This window comes from Ruditapes philippinarum, unplaced genomic scaffold, assembly GCF_026571515.1.
Source record: "Ruditapes philippinarum isolate M1 unplaced genomic scaffold, ASM2657151v2 ctg7677_1_1_1_1, whole genome shotgun sequence".
Lineage (NCBI taxonomy): Eukaryota > Metazoa > Mollusca > Bivalvia > Venerida > Veneridae > Ruditapes > Ruditapes philippinarum.
In genome coordinates, this window is record NW_026861504.1 from 46,835 (window position 1) to 68,626 (window position 21,792).

Sequence of the window (21,792 nt, forward strand, 5' to 3'; positions counted from 1 at the left end):
CATACTCAATCTTAAGCTGTCATAGTTTGTTAAAATAGCATTATTGCCATGGAACTCAAAGAGGAAGGCCGAATTTTACAAGATTGTTTTGGAATGAATATTTAGATGCTTTGATTAAAATTTCATAATTAAGTCACTTATGTTGCAAAGATATGGTTTGGCTAGCAAGTTGTTTAGCAGTTGTAAAGCTTAGCGATATCCAATATCTTACTTATACATTTTAGAAGTGCATGCATTTAAATGTTAACAATGCTATCAAACAAATATGTGGTATTGAAGTGTTCAGAATTGAAATGTAATTTCTATGATTTACAGGGTCCTGTTGGTAAAGGTCCAGGTTGTGGTATATGGGCTCCAGGGTGGCGTGTATGGTTGTTTTTCATGCGAGGTATCACACCCTTACTAGAGAGATGGCTGGGTAACTTGCTGTCCAGGCAGTTTGAAGGTCGTCACTCTAAAGGGGTTGCTAAGACGGTAACTAAGCAACGTGTGGAGTCGCATTATGATCTAGAATTGAGGGCAGCAGTAAGTTATTGTTAAAATTATTTGAATCTTTGAATAACTCCCGTGAGATGATAATTTGAGTACAAAATAGATAATAGGATAAGGGCTTATTTAAATTATGAATTGTCTTTATGAAAATTTTCTGCAACACAAAGACAAATGTGCTATTTTGGTACTGAAATGACATGTATTTGGTCACGATATTGATTAAAAAAGCTAATTTATTGAAAGAAATATTTTGTCCTTTCAAAATAGGAAATGAGATTATAGTCATTAATATCAATCCAGTTAATGCATTGTTGTCAGGTGTTTACAGTTGTCAGTATCTTGTTTAGATATTTTTATATAAAAACAAACTTCTTGTTAACTCTCAACATAACAGTTACTCTATTGAAGTAGAAGTAAACTTGGTCGGTAGAATACAATAGAGGCATAAATGGTTTATATACATATGTTTGTTTTGACAGGTGATGCATGACATTTTGGACATGATGCCTGAAGGTATTAAACAGAACAAGGCAAGAACCATCTTACAGCATCTCAGTGAGGCGTGGAGGTGTTGGAAGGCTAACATTCCATGGAAGGTAAATAGTAAATGTATACAGATTGTACATACATGATAGTGTACCCTATTAACATTATAGACATTATTTAGTGCTGAATAAACTTTATGTGGTGTTATGTGATTTGATTAAACTTTTTTGGCATCTGTGGCCAAGTGTCTAGCTAATGAAAAGTCTGCCTGAAATGCATGGAATTCTCCCTCCACCAGTAAAACCGAAAAGTAGCCTTATGACCTAGACTGTGTTGGTGGACGTAAAATCCCAACTGAATAAAAGAATGATTATTACTTTGTTTTCATTGGGACCGAGTGGTTAACAATGTTGCTTAAGGCAGTGACGTGTCCCTATTCACTTAAGTTTGAAACTTGTTCTAAATTTTAGATTAATTCTCTCTAGGTTATTGTACATTTTAAATTTAGGAGGTTATTAGGTTTTTACCAAATTGCGACTTACAAAATTCATACATATTGAGAAAAAATGATTGCGTCATAGTTGCAATAATGTCAAAACAAAGCACTTTTATAATTTTATAAGAAATTGATACTGTTTGTTGTTGTTGTTGCCATTCCCTTGAAGTTCCCTTGAAATATAATTAAATTTAAGTAAAGAAAATCTTTTGAAAAAGTAATTTGTGTTAATCAGGTACCAGGATTACCCATCCCTATAGAGAATATGATCTTGAGATATGTGAAAGCCAAGGCAGATTGGTGGACAAACACAGCTCATTACAACAGGGAGAGAATCAGGAGGGGTGCAACAGTAAGTATATCTTACATTTGGTATGATATGGTTTAATAAACAACACTAAGATTTAAACATTACCCAGTTACTTTAAAAAAAGGGAGATAATTCAAAAATTTTGTCTTCTTGTTATTTCTTACTGCAATTCTTGCCAATAGATGTCATTCCAAGTTAGGAATTTGAAGCTGTTCAGCTTCATAAGGTTATACAATGTAATTGTGTCAAAAAAGAGATGTCAAAAAAGAGATAAACTGAATCCCTAAAAAAAAAACCTGCAGAAAACGACAAAATTGAAAATGTTGAAGGCTAGACTTGATTTAGCCTGTACTTGGACAATACTGGAAAAGTGCAAGTTGCCTTCCATGCCCCTAACGTGTCCATAAGCAGGATGCAACATTTTAACATGAAAATGGGGAAATTTTGATCATCTGCAGATGTGTTCATATGGCAAAGACTGGTTAATGATGCTGTTGTAAAAGGTCTGATGTACACCATGTGACTGGTTTACCCTCCCCATCTTTCATCACTATCATCACATCATCATTTATCATCACATTCATTCCCCATCATTTTGTAAATTGCATTATTGGGACTGGCTGGCGTAAGGTAACTGGCTAGAAAGTTTAAATGCATAGATATACAATGGTCTTGACTTGCCTCAACTTGAGAGTTTCCAACTTGTGTGGTATGGTCGTTGGACCAGACAGGGGAGTGTGGGAGACCAGACACATGGGGTATCAATGTGATCACAGTCTTTCTCTGAAACCAGTCTAAATTAAAACATAATATTTTGATTAATAATGCATCCTTACAATTTCTAACACTTTCCTGGTAAGCTAAATAATGAGAAAAGTTATGACTTTGGCCCTCATGTTTTCAAAATATTATGCATAGAAATTGGCAGTTCCTGTTGTAAGAAAGGAAAGGTAAGAACTGGTACAATCTTGTAACTACTGTGCAAGGTTTTGTTTTTTTTCTAAATCAATTATGAAATAATGATCTATAAGGAGTTATTACTGTTTAAATATGAGAACTATGGAATGGCATTGTTAAGTTCATGTTAATAAGCAGACAAAGTATATTTCAAGTATGATTTTTGAGTGAAGTCTATAATTCATTTATAGGTAGATAAAGTATATTTAGAGTATGATTGATTGGTAAACGTTTATGTTCTGGTTATAGGTAGATAAGACTGTATGTAAGAAGAATCTCGGCAGACTGACACGATTATATCTGAAGGCAGAACAGGAAAGGCAGCATAATTATCTCAAGGTTAGATTTATATCTTACTATCAAAGATTGAGTTGTTATTTATTTTTCTTCTTAACAAGGTTGTAAAGATGTAACTGGCAAAATATGCTACACAAATATGAACTGTACATTCAGGGTTATCATTATTAACTGATTGGCAATTCATATCATCGGTTGAAATGCTGTAAAAATTGGTTGTATTTTCAGGCTGTAGATTTAAATATCCATCTTGACCATATGCCAAATCGGTTTTCTTTGGCACATCTTTTGCCGCAAAGAAAAAAATGAAATCCCTGATATTCATTGTTTTTTGTGATCTTATAGTCATATATGATAAAAGTTTTAGTCTATTTTCTGTAACTAAAACATTGCATTTAAGAAAATTGAATAAAATTTTCCCAAATGAATAGATTTAACTGCTTTTTGTAGTGTTTTAATTGATTATGTCTTGCAGTCTCATTTAAATTAAATGGTATATGATTCAACTTGTGATTTTAGGATGGTCCATACATTACACCAGAGGAGGGTGTGGCTATCTACACAACAACTGTCCATTGGCTGGAGAGTAGGAGATTTTCTCCTATCCCTTTTCCTCCACTGTCATACAAGCACGATACCAAACTTCTTATCTTAGCTTTAGAAAGGTTGAAAGAAGCATACAGTGTGAAAAGCAGGTAATCATTGTTTGTCATGTTTTGTCATTTTTTTTCCTGCCAATTTTAAATCTGTACCTTCATCACTGATGCGGCATCTATGGCCGAGTGATTAAGGCCATTGACATAAAAGCGCTTGCCTCTTACTACTGTGTGTTCGAACCGCACAAGCTCGCTTGGATTTTGTCCTGTGAGAAAGCTATCCAGCTAGCTTATGGACCATCTGTGCCTTTCGATGGTTCTTCTCAGGTGCCCGATTGTGCCTGAAATAATGCACAGAGGGGTCACATGAAGTCTTCATCCAAACAAAATGAATGTAATAAAAAAAAAAAATCTTATGCTACATAAGTCGCTGATTGTTAATCAAGCTGAAGTAATGAATAAAGAAAGTTGATAAGCTGATGTAATATTTTGGTTTGTAGGTTAAACCAGTCACAGAGAGAAGAGTTGGGTCTCATAGAGCAAGCCTATGACAATCCTCACGAGGCCTTGTCCAGAATTAAACGTCATCTTCTAACACAGAGAGCTTTCAAAGAGGTAAATATTGAAATATGTTTAATATATTGTTCAGTTTTTGCCTAGGTAAAGACATAACTATTGCATTGTTTTGTCTTGGTCTGGTTGTTTTCCTACCAATACATATTTTTTTACAAAACAATTATTAAAACTTATGCTCTGTATCTGTTTGTAAAAATTTGTTTTATTGGTCGCATTTATTGACATGGTATTAAATATTAATACAACAATCTTGCATATTACATGGATTTTATAGTTGAATGATTTTTGGCTCATTAATGGCCCTTGAATTAAAAATCTTGTTTTAGGTTGTTAATGATTTTAGTGTCTCCTGCTACACAGTAGCTGCAACATGCAATTGGCTATAATTAGGCAAAACATGTGATCACTGATGGCTCTTGTTTTGTTATGTAGTTTAAAATTCTATTTAGAATACTGCTGATGAACTGGTATATATGTATATTGTTTAAATTTTAGACTGGTATTGAGTTTATGGATCTGTACAGTCACCTGATACCGGTGTTTGATGTGGAACCCCTCGAGAAGATAACAGACGCGTACCTGGACCAGTACCTGTGGTACGAGGCTGACAAGAGACGGTTGTTTCCTCCATGGATCAAACCAGCCGATCTAGAACCACCTCCCACTCTTGTATACAAATGGTGTCAAGGTAATGTATATTAGATATAGGAAAAAAAAGGGAAATTGAAATGTATTATTAAAGATCCTTTGTGTGACTACCTTTTTTATGCTCCCCGAAAAATTTCGGGGGAGCATATAGTCGTCGGGTTGTCCGTCAGTCTGTCAGTCCGTACGTACGTATGTCCCGAATTTGTGTCCGGCCCATAACTTTGTTATTTGAAGTTGGATTTTAAAATTATTTGACAGAAGTGATCACCATATTGAGACGACGTGTTCGGGGAGCATCACCGGCTCTTGTTGTAGTAATATTTAAGATTTCATACTATTCAAATGTTGCAAAGGTTTCCTTTTTGTGACTACCCTTATATAGTAATATTTAAGAGTTCATGCTATTCAAATTTGACAAAAGTTTCTTTTTTGTGACTACACTTATATAGTTATATTAAAGATTTCATGCTATTCAAATGTAACAAAAGTTTCTTTTTTGTGACTACACTTATATAGAGGATATTGAATGAGTGTAGTTTAATACTAAATTTATTGAACAAGTGGAATAAAATCATATTATACGAGCCTCTGGCGAGCATAATATTGTTTTATTCAACAAGTTCAATAAATTTAGTACCAAATCTACAGGAATATAATATTCTTTTTATCACATAAATAAAATAAGAACATTAAACTGTTAAAATAAGTAATTTTTCAATGACATGTTTATAGTGTAACGCTAACATTAGCGCGCTTTAACGCTATGTTTATATATAGAGCAAATGACGTCACATCAAAGTATTATTACACTAGTGTAATATCGTTTTTATTAAATGGCTTTATAACACTCCTGCGCCGCGGTTTATTGTGTCGCCTCTACGGAGTAGTGGCGACATATAGGGATCACTTCTCCGTCGTCTGTCTGTCCGTCTGTCTGTCTGTCCGTCTGTCCGTCCGTCACAAAACTTGTCCGGACTACCCCTCATAAACTACTGGTGCAATTTCATCCAAACTTTACAGGAATGATCAGTATCAAGTCTAGTTGTGCATATTGTCAGCATTTTCCGGTTCAATGATTTTTGTCAGAGTTATGGCCCTTTAATAATTTTTAATTTTAAAGTTTGTCCGGACTACTTCTCTTATACCACTAATGCAATTTCAATGAAACTTTACAGGATTGATCTGTAGCTCAAGTCCTTGCGCATATTGCACGGGTTTTCCGGTTGAATGATTTTTGGCCGAGTTGTGGCCCTTTGATAAAAAGGTGTTTTTTTCTGTGTGTTGCCAGATACACAATAGCTTGTCCGGACTACTCCTCATAAACTACTGGTGCAATTTCACCCAAACTTTACAGGAATGATCAGTACCAAGTGTATTTGTGCATATTGTCAGCATTTTCCGGTTCAATGATTTTTGTCAGAGTTATGGCCCTTAAATAATTTTTATTTTTAAAGTTTGTCCAGACTAGTTCTCTTATACCACTTATGCAATTTCAATGAAACTTTACAGGATTGATCTGTAGCTCAAGTCCTTGCGCATATTGCACGGGTTTTCCGGTTGAATGATTTTTGGCTGAGTTATGGCCCTTTGATAAAAAGGTGTTTTTTTCTGTGTGTTGCCAGATACGCAAAAGCTTGTCCGGACTACTCCTCATAAGCTACTGGTGCAATTTTATCCAAACTTTACATGATTGATCAGTACCAAGTCTAGTTGTGCACTGTCCGTCTGTCACAAAATTTGTCCCAACATGAAATTGGCCATTATGAGGCGACACATGTGATTACTGATCGCTCTTGTGTGATAAATAGTTATATTAAAGATTTCATGCTATTTAATTTTTACAAAAGTTTCTTTTTTGTGACTACCCTTATATAGTTATATTAAAGATTTCATGCTATTCAAATGTTACAAAAGTTTCTTTTTTGTGACTACACTTATATAGTTATATTAAAGATTTCATGCTATTTAATTTTTACAAAAGTTTCTTTTTTGTGACTACCCTTAAAAAGTAATATTAAAGTTTCATGCTATTTAATTTTTACAAAAGTTTCCTGTGGGTAACTAAACTTATATAGTAATGATTAAGATTTCATGCTGTTTTAAGGGTTACAAAAGTTTCCTTTGTGTGACTACCCTGATATTATTTTACTATCATACTTCAGGCATCAACAACTTGCAGGATGTATGGGACACAGCAGAAGGAGAGTGTAACGTGATGATGGAGACAAAGTTTGAGAAGATGTACGAGAAGATAGATTTGACACTACTCAACAGATTGTTACGTTTGATCGTAGACCATAATATTGCTGATTACATGACAGCCAAAAACAATGTTGTTATCAACTATAAGGTGCTTGTACACTCTGACATACTCTTTGTCTTGATTTTGAATTTCTTTTTGTCTATTTTGAATTTCAGTAAATTCTGATGAATTCGAATATATTACATCATATATAAGATATTTAACATCATCTTAAGCTATTTGAAGCAGCATTTTGTCTTATGAGCAGGGAACAGTTCTCTACTGCACATGTGCTCTATCCAATTCAAATTTAAGGATAAATGATGTTTCCTCATCAGAATCTAGGCATAAATGCTTTTTTTGAATAGCTGAAAATGATGTCACATTCTGTATGATATGACCATACTGTTGTAATTTTAGGTATATTAGTATTAGGCTACATTGTTAATAAAGCCTGTAGTTATACTACCTGCATGTCATTTTAGTTAACAGATTTTTAGTCAAAACATGTTTACGTCCCTTGATCGCCTTAAAATTACATTTAAGAGGCTCTGTAAAGGATAAATTCTTTTTTTGAATAAGCTGGTTTTGGATTGAATGTATAGATAGAGTATCTAACCTGATAAAATCTTAACTCCTAGCTGAGACATTCAAAAAATAATTGCCCCCTTTTGTTGAATTAGATATAAAATAAGAATAAATGTGTTAACTTTTTGTGTCATTTTCAGAATAACCTGATACTATTGACTATAAATCATAACTTTGTCTTTTATAGGATATGAACCACACAAATTCATATGGTATTATTCGGGGTCTACAGTTTGCTTCGTTCATCACCCAGTATTACGGACTGGTACTCGACTTGCTGGTACTCGGCTTGATGCGAGCCTCTGAGATGGCTGGTCCCCCTCAGATGCCCAACGCCTTCCTGCAGTTCCAGGATGTTAATACAGAGGCGGCCCATCCAATTAGGCTGTACTCAAGATATGTGGATAGGATCCATATATATTTCAGGTATAACAGTATAACAAACAATAAATAGTGTCTCATCTGTGAATTGTTGTGTCATGGGGGGGGGGGGGGGAGCAATGCATAAAAAACAATGGATAAAAAACAGTGCATAATTATAAAAATGCTGAAAATTTTTGTACTAAACTACATACCCAATTTTCTTTTAAGGTTACTATGTTTAATTTATTTTATCATGAAGAAAAATATGTTTTAAGTGTAGTCATAGCTAATTGTTGACTTAGTATGGAAAAGGTTTTATAAAACTTACATTGAAGGATTAAACTTTATGATATTGGTACTCTTTGTTAAAACTGTTAGAAAATTTCCACATACAGTAAACTGCACATATAGCGAACACGGTTATAGCGAACTTCCGGTTATAAGGAACAAAATTGTTTGGCCCGAATTTTGCCCTTCTTTATTTCATGTAAAAAATGACGGTTACAGCGAACACGGTTATAAGGAATTATCGCTTATAAGGAACTCATTTTTTAGTCCCAATGCCATAAAAAGTACTGAAAATTACACTTTTATAACGAACTCCAAAATATCGGCTATCCGTGAACAGGTCACGCATTTTCTATCATCGTTTTCATCGGCACAGAGTAAAACTTGGCCGAATGTAGCGGATACATTAGGAACAATGAATGACGATGACAGTCAATCATCCGAAGACGAGATCTATTTAGATGATCTGCCGGTTGTGTCAAAGAATGAAGCTATTGATTGTTTGCACAAGATTAGGTCATATTTCGAGTCTAATGCACATGTTAGAGAAACAGTTTTTAAAAGTTTATTGGATATTTAATTAAACCTGAAGAGTTGTAAACATTCCCAAACTAAATTTAGCGACTTCTTCAAAGCAAAGTGATTATTTTTGTGCATGATACTGTATTGTTAATAAATAACAATATTGCATATATGGTTCATATCATATAATTATCTTATAGATATATTTATACATAAAAAATATATTAAAAAGAAACAACATTGCAATTATTCCTTTTTTTCTTTATTGAATCAATATAAGGGAGACAACAATGACGGACCCAAAAGTTATTTCTCTTAATCAAATGATCTTCAAAATGGAGGACGATGGTAAACAATTAGTTCGTTATATGTAAAACTGTTCGCTAAAACTGTTCTGATACAAGGAACTAATTCGCTATATGCTTACAAGGAACTCCGGATATAAGGAACAGATTTTGAATGTCCCAATGAGTTTGTTATAAGCGGAGTTTACTGTATTCATTTGAGATGTTTGATATTAAGCTGAAGATTTTACAGCAAATATTCTAATTACATTTTTTGTATTTTAGATTTTCAGCTGAGGAAGCTCGTGATCTGATACAGCGTTATTTAACAGAACATCCTGACCCTAACAATGAGAACATTGTGGGCTACAACAACAAGAAATGCTGGCCGAGAGATTCTAGAATGAGGCTAATGAAACATGATGTCAACTTGTAAGTTATTTACTCAAATAATTGTGTGGTTTAAAGATACTATGTAATTTATGCTTTGATATGTTCATTATGTGAGGTTCATTTAAAACTTACCTATAACAGATTTAGTTAGAAAATGACTTATGCGAAGAATCTATGCATTGACCACATAGGGGGAAAGAAAAGATGTAAGAATAAATATCTGTTTGCTCCTATGCCAATAAATCATGGAAATATTGATTTAAGATTTGACAAATTTAATCATGGTGACAACGTCTTTATTCATAATGATAATCAATTAGTAATTTGTTCTCGGATACAACCTACCTGCGGACAAGAGCTTCCATTTTCGTACATTAAAATGTGACTATGGCCCCTGGTTTGAGCTTTAAGATAGAATGAACAAAATAAAGGAAATCTGACCAGTAAACAAGATTTTTATATCTTAGTAATTCTTAATGTCTTAAGTTGTGACGATAACTTTCAACTGTATAAATGGAAAACTTTAATATTACTGAGGTAGGGCAGTGTTTTGGGATATTTTTATTTCTTAATAATTCTTAATGTCTTTATGATGTGATGATAAGTTTAAGGAATGTATAAATTGAAAACTCTACTACTTTATTTAACGAATGTTTAAATGGAATACTCTACTACTTTATTACAGAGGTAGGGCAGTGTTTTGGGATATCAAGAACAGATTACCTCGATCTGTGACAACTATAGAATGGGACGGCAGTTTTGTTTCTGTATACAGTAAAGACAATCCCAACTTATTATTTAACATGTGTGGATTTGAGTGTAGGATTTTACCCAAGTGTAGAACAACACATGAAGAGTTTACACACAGGGATGGAGTGTGGAATTTACAGAATGAGGTATGTCATGTATAACTGTCAAGTTAATAAATGTCTGATACTTACCTGTATGTAGCGCTTAATCAGTATATGTTTCAGATAGGTTGTTATAGTTGCTTGATTTGCTTGCTCTGTTTGACCAATAGGTCCAAAGTGCCCTAGGTGAAAGGAATGTCTTATTTGTGGAAAAGTTAAAAGTAATTATAATGTATGAGGGGTAATTGTCAATTTATCATTAAACGAAAAAAATTGTGGTCAGTTGGTCCAACAAATTTGGAATTTCCTAGATGGGAGTACATGTCTTTTTTAAGACAGTTGAAATACATACATAACTGAATTATTAGGCACTGCAAAGTAATGTATCTAGAACATTGGTATAACTGTTGGTTCATAGCTGTAATCAAACAAAAATTGTCAGTAAGTAAATTTTATATCATTTTGATTTATCAAAATATTTTGATTATTAAATATTTGGATTTTTTGCTTCCATTCATCTCATTGGAGTATTTAGTCCCTATTATACTCCTTTGAACCCTTTAAGGTACATCTACATCATATAAAACACTTAAATATTTTTTTTTGATTTAATTTTTGTTTTCACACACAACTTTAAGGTAAAGTGATGAATAATAAATAATGTTTTTGTTTTGTCCCATGATATAGGTAACTAAAGAGCGTACAGCGCAGTGTTTCCTGAGGGTAGATGATGAGTCTATGAACAAGTTCCATAATCGTGTCAGACAGATCCTGATGGCATCCGGATCCACAACATTTACAAAGGTTTGTTTCCAATACATAAAATATGAATTCTTGGTGTTCACTGTTAAACGATGGTTTTGACACTTTGGTTTTTAGCCAAGTTACTGTAAAAACTTGTTGAAATTTTTCAGTTTTTGCAAGTTTCTATTTTGTTTTTTAAAACCAAACTGTTCATGTTAATACATTGGGACATTATATAAAGATCAGTTTAAACAGATTTTAAGAAAATTTAAGTGGACATTTTTGATGTTGCTCTATAGAATCTTCTTGATTTTAAACTAGTATACAATGCAATGCTTATACAAAAATCAATTTATTTTTTTAATTTTACAATATTTCAGATTGTAAACAAGTGGAACACAGCTTTGATTGGATTAATGACCTACTTTAGAGAGGCTGTAGTCAACACACAGGAACTGTTGGACCTACTAGTAAAGTGTGAAAACAAGATTCAAACCCGTATTAAGATCGGTCTCAACTCTAAAATGCCCAGCAGGTTCCCTCCTGTAGTCTTCTATACACCAAAGGAGTTGGGAGGTATACCTAGAACTATTATACTTACATTATTTTGCCACTTATCAGTCTGTGATTTAACATATTTCATTTTAAAAGAACAAATGCCTGAAATATTTTTAGATGATGAGTGAACACCATATGTTTCAATGTCATTCTAGAGAATGTCCTGAACTCTGCAAATGTGGTGTTTTCCCAGCAAATCCTGGGATAAAGCAACTTTCAACAGTTGCATCTTGATAAATATATTGATAAGTGTAACACTTGAAGCGCTACTGTGAACAGTATTGCACCATGGAGCTTTAAGCGAAAAAAAATGTTTCTTCCCTGTACTAGATGGGAAAAATCAAAATGTGCTGCGTTCAGGGTTACATATTTTGGATCGTGACTTCGTAAATCTCAGTAGATTAGAAAATTTGGAAATAATTATGCTTGTTTTGGTTTGTACAATGTACATTTATATTTGCACGTAAACCTTTTTATATATATATATATACCTTGTGTTATACCTCATAGAATTAATAAAACAAAAAATGAGTCAACAAAAGTGTTAGATACAATAAACAAGTCAATGGTCAGATAGTTTTCTTTAGCTATTCAATGTTTGTTTAAATATAATATTTCTACCCTATTGTGTTTATTTCCCCATGTCAGGTTTGGGAATGTTGAGTATGGGACATGTTTTGATACCTCAGTCAGATCTGAGATGGTCCAAGCAGACAGATGTGGGTATCACACATTTTAGGTCGGGTATGTCTCATGACGAGGACCAGCTTATCCCTAACTTGTACAGGTATCTAGAACTAACTACTTAATTTAATTGCTTATGTTTTGTCTATCAAGATTTATTATTAGCCTGCCTAGTAGAATAAAATATATAAAACTTTTGTGTTACAATATCTGCTTTAAAGATGTGTAAAGTTTTGAGCTATGAAGCAAGATTTCTAATTTTTCAAAGAAGCCTCTTGCAGGACAATGGTATTACATTAGTGCCTGAAATAATGCTGGAGATTTTCTGTCTAGAAAGTTGCCATATCTTGGCTTTCATAGTGTTGTCTCCACTATAAGAAAATAATATAAAAAGAAATTTGAGTAAGTATAGTGGATGGTTAAATAAAGTCTGCATTTGATCTGAACATTTTTGGTTTGACATTGAAGTCAACTTGCAAAAATGTTTTTGTTATCTTTGTCAATTAAGTTAAATGTCTTGAATATGGTAGCATTTGTAAATAAATAGATTCATTAACTGTTTATGATGCAATCAAGTATTTTATTGACTATTTGAAAAGTAAACTTATTTTTTCTATCTTGCTAGATATATTATGCCATGGGAAAGCGAGTTCATAGATTCCCAGAGAGTATGGGCGGAGTATGCTTTGAAGAGACAGGAGGCCAACGCCCAGAACCGTCGTCTAACCCTCGAGGACTTGGAGGACAGCTGGGACCGTGGTATACCTAGGATTAACACCCTCTTCCAGAAGGACAGACACACCCTCGCCTATGACAAGGGCTGGAGAGTGAGAACCGAGTTCAAAGCTTATCAGGTATAGTTGTGACAATATAATGTCCTTAATGGGAAGAATGATGTCTGGCGAATTATGATTTGCCCGTCTAAAATCATGGCTTAACTGCACATTTAAAATGAAAAACTCCAATTTAAAGAAAAAATAAAAAATATTTTGAATATTCATAAGGAATGCAAATTTCATTTACATCCCTTCATGAAACACGTGCCTGTGGAAAATAATAAATTAATTGCACTTTAAAAACAATTCCTTTGAATATTTATTAAGGAATGCAAATATTTGACTTTTATTTACATCCCTTTGCATTGTTAAGATCTTTACAAAATTTTTGTATGAAATACAGACTATCTGGTGTGTTTTGAAATGAGACTTTCATCAATATATTTCAATTTTCTTTCCAGGTTTTGAAGCAGAATCCATTCTGGTGGACACATCAACGTCACGACGGTAAACTGTGGAATTTGAACAACTACAGGACAGATATGATACAAGCTCTCGGTGGTGTTGAGGGTATATTAGAACATACTCTGTTCAAGGGGACATACTTCCCTACATGGGAAGGTCTCTTCTGGTATGTACCTATTTGTGTTACATTAGATATTACTGGTTATATGCTTTATGTTGTGTTATGCCATATGAAGTATTGAATTGAATATAAATCCAAAAGGAAATATTGTATTAAATTGGATTTCCTTATGACGGATTGTACTGACATTTTGTTAAATAGGCTAGAAGTTAACATTGATGATGTGAAGAAAAGTGTATTGTCAAAAGTTTGCTCTTAATTTTGATTGAACTTGCTGAGATGTATCAAGATGAAAATTTTGAAGTTGATCAACCAGTCAGACTGTATGGATGTGCTAACTGATCTGGTTTGGTACCTGTTGCTAAGCTTTGGTTGTTTAATTCAGGAGATATAAATATAAATCTAATTATCATACAGTCTGTGGCTGAGTGGTTAAGGTCTTGGGTATTCAAACCACTTGCCACTCACTAATGCGGGTTTGAATCCGTCTAGGGACTTTGGATTCTGTCATTTGAGAAAGCTATCCAGCTTGATTACGAAAGGTTGGTGGTTCTACTCATGTGGCCGTTTGTGCCTGAAAAAATGCTTAAAGTGGCACCTGAGGTCTCCCTCCACCAGTACAGCTTAAAAAGTTGCTGTATGACCTTTACAGGGCGACCCATAAAAAAATTTAATACACTGACTGTATGACAGGAAAATCTTCTGATCTTTACATGAGAAGTTTTGGAATGATTATTACCAGACTGGTTCTCTTTTAAACTGTAAAAGTAAGAGATGAAGAACATTTTCATCTCGTTCAAATGATTACCAGATGACCCTTGAAAATGTGTTCATTTGGAGCCTTACACAAATAAAGGTGGAAAATAAACAATATTTACAGCTGCTATCCTTAAGGAACATAACAAAGAAATTAGATTTGTACATCTCTATAGTATTACACTATCATTCGTATATTAACAGGGAAAAGGCAAGCGGTTTTGAGGAGTCTATGAAGTACAAGAAGCTAACCAATGCACAGAGATCCGGTCTGAACCAGATTCCTAACAGAAGATTTACACTCTGGTGGTCTCCTACAATTAACAGAGCTAATGTAAGTTTTCTTGAATCCTTTCCAGGTTGATAATGTGTAAAAAGAAAACACATCTGGTTTAAATTTGACAAGTTTACTAGTTACAGATTTTAAAACCAGCATGTCTCCACATTCATGCAAATTGGCATGAAAGTTTTTAAAAGGTTAATAGAAAAAAACAACCTGTAATACTGTCAAATAAACAAAAAAATAGTTACTTACACATTGCAAGTGGCGAAAACTACTCCCAAAGAAGTCAGAATATGCAAAAGTAGCCCTTACTGCATTAGTCACAATAGAAATATGGTGTTAAATACTGCAAAATCAGGCATTAAACACATATAACATGTAAATTATTACTTTAATCTTGATTTATTTTTATGCCACCGCAGCATCTGCGATGCGGTGGCATATAGCGATTCACCTGTGTGTGTGTGCGTGTGTTTGTGTGTGTCTTTGTGTGTGTGTTATATAGATTATATAGTGAACTTAAAAAATCTTCTTGTGAAAAACCACTAGTCCAATATCAACCAAACTTGGCAGGATTGTTCCTTGGGTGAAGGGCTTCCAAAGTTGTTCAAAGAATTTCATTCCATGCAGAAATCTGGTTGCCATGGCAACCAAAAGGAATTATAAGAATAAATTTAAAAAATCTTCTTGTAAAGACCCAAAAGGCCTAGAGCTTAGATATTTTGCATAAGGCATTGTCTGGTAGACCTCTAACAATATTGCTCAAATTATAGCCCTGGGGTCAAAATTGGCCCCGCCCCGGGGGTCATTGATTTTCACTATGTACATATAGTAAAAACTTAAAATACCTTCTTGTAAAAAACCAAAAGGCCTAGAGCTTAGATATTTTGCATAAGGCATCGTCTGGTAGACCCTTACCAAGATTGTTCAAATTATAGCCCTTGGGTCAAAATCGGCCCCGCCCCGGGGTCATTGATTTTCACTATATGTACATATAGTAAAAACTTAAAACACCTTCTTGTAAAGACCCAAAATGCCTAGAGCTTATATATTTTGCATAAGGCATTGTCTGGTAGACCTCTACCCAGATTGTTCAAATTATAGCCCTGGGGTCAAAATCGGCCCCGCCCCGGGGGTCATTGGTTTTTCTTATATGTATATAGTAAAAACTTATAGTAAAAACTTCAAAAAAAAATCTTCTAGCAATTGACAAATGCTAGAGGTTAGATATTTTGCATGAAACATTGTGTAGTAAACCTCCAGCAAGATTGTTCAAATTATAGCCCTGGGGTCAAAATTGCCCCCGCCCTTGGGGTCATTGATTTCAATATATTCATATAGTAAAAAATAAATAAATCTTACTGTCTGAAGGTACAAGGCATAGAGCTTTAATGTTTGTTAAATAATATCATCTAAAGGTACTCTACAAAAGTTAATTCAAATTTTGCCTCTTGTGTCAAAATTAGCCCCGCCCCCGGTGGCCATAGGTTTTCCTTATTTGTATATAGTAAAAACTTAAAAAATCATCTTCTCTATATTTACAAAGGCTAGAGTTAAGATATTTTGCATGAAACATTGTGTAGTGAACCTCTTGCAAGATTGTTCAAATTATAGCCCTGGGGTCAAAATTGGTTCCGCCCGGGGGTCATTGATTTTCATTATGTACATATAGTGAAAATATAGAAAATATTTTTGTCTGAAGGTACAAGGCATAGAGCTTTGATGTTTGATATATAATATCATTTATAGGTCCTCTACCAAAGTTGTTCAAAATATTCCCCAGGTGTCAAAATTGGCCCTGCCCGGGGGCAGTGATTCTCATTATGTACACATAGTAGAAACAGAAAATAAAACAAATGTTTTCTGAATGGGAGAAAGCTATAGCTTAGATATTTGACCTGAAATGTTGTTTGGTGGACCTATATCAAAATTGTTTTGAATTAAACCCTTGGGTCAAAATTATGCATTGCCCAAGGGGACAGTGACCTACTTTCTTGTCCTTTGATGTACAGCAATGACATTTTGACCATGTGCACAGTTTTAGTTGTAAAATTGAACTTTGATATCAGGTGACCTAGATTTTGATGATGTGACCTACTTTCTTGTCCTTTGATGTTCAGCTATGAAATTTGAACCATGTGGTGGCATAGCATTTTTCTCAAATGCAATCTTGTTTTTTTAGCTCATCTGTCACAAAGTGACAGGGTGAGCTTTTGTGATCGCTTTTCGTCTGGCGTCCGTCCGGCGTCCGTCCGTAAACTTTTGCTTTAAATGACATCTCCTCATAAACCACTGAGCCAATTTCATCCAAACTTCACAGGAATGTTCCTTTGGTGGTCACCTTTAAAAATTGTTCAAAGAATTTAATTCCATGCAGAAAAATCTTTAAATATCTTCTTTTAAACAACCCTAAGAGCTAGAGCTTAGATATTTGGCATGAAACATCTTCTAATGAGTGTCTACCAAGTTTGTTCAAATAAAAGCCCTGGGGTCAAAATTGGCCCCGCCCCGGGGGTTCATTGATTTTCCCTATATGCATATAGTAAAAACTTAAAAAATCTTCTTTTAAAGAACCATAAGAGCTAGAGCTAAGATATTTGGCATGAAACATCTTATAGTGAGTGTCTACCAAGTTTGTTCAAATAAAAGCCCTGGGGTCAAAATTGGCCCCGCCCCGGGGGGGTCATTGATTTTCCCTATATGCATATAGTAAAAACTTAAAAAATCTTCTTTTAAAGAACCGTAAGAGCTAGAGCTAAGATATTTGGCATGAAACATCTTCTAGTGAGTGTCTACCAAGTTTGTTCAAATAAAAGCCCTGGGGTCAAAATTGGCCCCGCCCCGGGGGGTCATTGATTTTCCCTATATGCATATAGTAAAAACTTAAAAAATCTTCTTTTAAAGAACCGTAAAAGCTAGAGCTAAGATATTTGGCATGAAACATCTTCTAGTGAGTGTCTACCAAGTTTGTTCAAATAAAAGCCCTGGGGTCAAAATTGGCCCCGCCCCGGGGGGTCATTGATTTTCTCTATATGCATATAGTAAAAACTTAAAAAATCTTCTTTTAAAGAACTGTAAGAGCTAGAGCTTAGATATTTGGCATGAAACATGTTCTAGTGAATGTCTAACAAGTTTGTTCAAATAAAAGCCCTGGGGTCAAAATTGGCCCCGCCCCAGGGGGTCATTGATTTTCCCTATATGCATAAAGTAAAAACTTAAGAAATCTTCTTTTAAAGAACCCAAAGAGCTAGAGCTAAGATATTTGGCATGAAACATCTTCTAGTGAATGTCTAACAAGTTTGTTCAAATAAAAGCCTTGGGGTCAAAATTGGCCCCGCCCCAGGGGGTCATTGATTTTCCCTATATGCATATAGTAAAAACTTAAAAAATCTTCTTTTAAAGAACCGTAAGAGCTAGAGCTTAGATATTTGGCATGAAACATCTTCTAGTGAATGTCGAACAAGTTTGTTCAAATAAAAGCCCTGGGGTCAAAATTGGCCCCGCCCCAGGGGGTCATTGATTTTCCCTATATGCATATAGTAAAAACTTAAAAAATCTTCTTTTAAAGAACTCAAAGAGCTATTGCTAAGATATTTAGCATCAAACATGTTCTAATGTGTGTCTACAAAGTTTGTTCAAATAAAAGCCCTGGGGTCAAAACTGGCCCCGCCCCGGGGGTCATTGATTTTCCTTTTACGTGTATAGCAAAAACTTAAAAATCTTCTTTGAAAAAACCCAAATAGCTAGAGTTTAGATATTAAGCATGAAACATCTTTAAGTAAATATCTACAAAGTTTGTTCAAATAAAAGCCCGGGGGTCAAAACTGGCCCTGCCCGAGGGGTGTCATTGTTTTTAACTATATGTGTATAGTAAAAACTTAAAAAATCTTCTTTTAAAAAACCCAATGAGCTAGAACTTAGATGTTTTGCATGAAACATCTTCTTATGGGTGTCTACCAAGTCTGTTCAAATAAACAAATAAAAGCCCTTGGGTAAAAATTGGCCCGGGGGGGGTGGGGGGCTATATACAGGCGAGCGACCTCAGGGCCATCATGGCCCTCTTGTTTACTTTTTTTTTTTTTTTTCTGAAAATCATAAATCTTTTTTTCTCAAGTTAGATTTTCTTAAACTATTTTGTCTCATTTGGAGGCTGCTTTAGGATAAAAGATTCGGTACTGTAATAATATGATAATCAAAATTAAGCTATACTGCATTTCCTTTTAAACGATCATTATATAGTTATCATTGTTTATTTCAGGTATATGTAGGTTTCCAGGTACAGCTAGATCTGACTGGTATTTTCATGCACGGCAAGATCCCCACGCTGAAAATCTCATTGATCCAGATATTCAGGGCTCATTTGTGGCAGAAAATACACGAGAGTGTTGTCATGGATCTCTGTCAGGTATGTAGGTTATATTGTATGAGTTACGGTATAAGTGGTTAATATTTGCGACTCAGAAATATTTGCGATTTTTGAGCATTGAAATTATTGGCAAATATTGCACAAAAATTATTTTTTCTTTTTTTCAGCAAACTTTCTAATATCATTTGAAAACAAGTTTTCATACAGCATCTTACATGAATAAGTTTGACTGTTTAGGTACTAAGATTAATTTTTCTCATAGCTTGTCACAAATCACAAATGTTATAATGAAACAAAATATGTGTTAAAATGTGTAATGAGGTCCTATATCAAACTAGCAATGTATATTTATACCCCCGCACAACAAAGTTGTAAGGGGGGTATACTGGAATCAGCTTGTCCGTCCGTCCGGCTGTCCGTCCGTCCGGCCGTCCGTCCGTCCGGCCGTCGGTTTTTTCTTGTCCGCCCAATAACTTAAGATTCCTTTGACCCTTAGTCTTCATATTTGGCATGGAGGTTAGTCATGATTAGTAGATGACCCCTATTGATTTTGAGGTCACTAGGTCAAAGGTCAAGGTCACAGGGGCCTTGACTTCAAAAAGCTTGTCCGCCCAATAACTTAAGATTCCTTTGACCCTTAGTCTTCATATTTGGCATGGAGTTTAGTCATGATAAGTAGATGACCCCTATTGATTTTGAGGTCACTAGGTCAAAGGTCAAGGTCACAGGGGCCTTGACTTCAAAAAGCTTGTCCGCCCAATAACTTAAGATTCCTTTGACCCTTAGTCTTCATATTTGGCATGGAGGTTAGTCATGATTAGTAGATGACCCCTATTGATTTTGAGGTCACCAGGTCAAAGGTCAAGGTCACAGGGGCCTTGACTTCAAAAAGCTTGTCCGCCCAATAACTTAAGATTCCTTTGACCTACAGTCGTCATATTTGGCATGGAGGTTAGTCATGATAAGTAGATGACCCCTATTGATTTTGAGGTCACTGGGTCAAAGGTCAAGGTCACAGGGACTTTGACTTCAAAAAACTTTGTCTGCCCAATAACTTTTGATTCCTTTGACCCACAGTCTTCATATTTGACATGGATGTTGATCATGATTAGTAGATGACCCCTTTTGATTTTGAGGTCACTGGATCAAAGGTCAAGGTCATAGGGACTTTGACTTCAAAAAGTTTGTCCACCCATTAACTTAAGATTCCTTTGACCCACAGTCTTCATATTTGGTATGGATGTTGATCATGACTATAAGGTGACCCCTATTGATTTTGAAGTCACTGGGTCAAAGGTCAAGGTCACAGGGACCTTGACAAAAAAAAGCTTTTCTTCTCAATTGCTAAAGAATGTCCTGTCCGCAATGTATTTATTTTGACATTTTCACATTTGAAGCATGTAGAATACATAACTTAGCAATGCACTGGCTTAGTAACCTCAGATTTGGCAGGGAGGTTGTCCTTGAGCTCTAAATGGCCACTGTTGATTCTGACAAAGTGGTATGCGGGGGTATTCACGCCATGATAGTGGCAGTTCTAGTTCAAACTGTTATAGATAATAAAGGTATTAAACAACTGAATAGAATTACTACAATAATAGCATATTCTAAACATGTACCTGCTTAATTAAAGATAGCAGAAAAACAGTATTAAATTCAAGAAATCATATTTTCGCAAATATTTCTGCATGCATTGTCATTCGCAAAAGTTTTGTGACGCATATATATATCCACTTTTACAAACAATATACTTATATATCATATACAGTCTACTTCACTTACAACTAGATCCCTTCTTATAAACATCTATTTTCCTTTCATTTTGTACTGTTAATAGCAAGATCGCTTAAGTGGGATATTGATTACAACTTGCATATATTTGCTGCCCAATGCGTGAATTTTCACAAGTTTAAACAATGTCGTAAGTTTGGCATGTTTTCTGTATAAGTTTATCTTGTTGCGTAAATGATGATATATTTGGCACGTTTTCTCTAACAGTTTCTGGCCTTGCGAAAATGATGGTCAATTAACAAAGCAATTATTGAGCAATTATCAGTCAAAGGTATCAGCCTTGTTTCAATTGCCTTGTGGTTAAGAATGTTGACTTTAAACCACTTTCCCCCTCACATCTGCAGGTTTGAATCCCAACAGGGATTTTGGACATTTTATATGATTATGCTATTGTCGTATAACGTAGGAAGAACTCACGGATGTAACATACTTTTAATATACAAATACAAACACACATGTGAACGAGTGGAATACCAAAGTCGAACTACCCTCTGACTGAGAATAGTATATATCTAATATCAACCTGTCCTAAGGACATTTTATAATGTATATAAATACACACGTTTTAGAGTTACATATATAAATCATCCTGACATAAGGTCAGTCCGTATGCATCCTGCACTATAATACTCATAAATCATGTCATGCTCCATAGTGCACATTAAGAAATAAAAACCCTAATATATGTATATACATGTTGACTTGTCATTCTTTTTGAATATAGCATGTATGACTAATTAGCCTGTGCAACCAGCTATACGACACTATCCCGCTAGATTACAGAATGTTGGTGGTTCTGCTCTGTCGGTACACAGCACAATCGACTCATAGTGCTTGATAGCAAAAGAGCCTTGATAAT

At 34.6% G+C, this 21,792-nt stretch overlaps 1 protein-coding gene across 1 annotated transcript in view; it reads left to right on the forward strand.

Moving 5' to 3' along the window:
• LOC132715873 (pre-mRNA-processing-splicing factor 8) overlaps positions 1-19,174 on the forward strand; it is a gene marked incomplete at its 3' end in the record, with an annotated part of 37,712 nt that extends 18,538 nt beyond the window's left edge. Inside the window, 18 exon segments of the mRNA XM_060698966.1 lie at positions 316-525; positions 972-1,088; positions 1,710-1,826; positions 2,991-3,080; positions 3,558-3,733; positions 4,135-4,249; positions 4,706-4,898; positions 7,021-7,208; positions 7,876-8,114; positions 9,431-9,577; positions 10,224-10,434; positions 11,077-11,193; positions 11,514-11,709; positions 12,340-12,478; positions 13,001-13,229; positions 13,613-13,782; positions 14,698-14,827; positions 19,035-19,174. Coding sequence (XP_060554949.1) covers positions 316-525; positions 972-1,088; positions 1,710-1,826; positions 2,991-3,080; positions 3,558-3,733; positions 4,135-4,249; positions 4,706-4,898; positions 7,021-7,208; positions 7,876-8,114; positions 9,431-9,577; positions 10,224-10,434; positions 11,077-11,193; positions 11,514-11,709; positions 12,340-12,478; positions 13,001-13,229; positions 13,613-13,782; positions 14,698-14,827; positions 19,035-19,174 — 2,924 coding nt within the window.
• Positions 19,175-21,792: the final 2,618 nt, after the last annotated feature.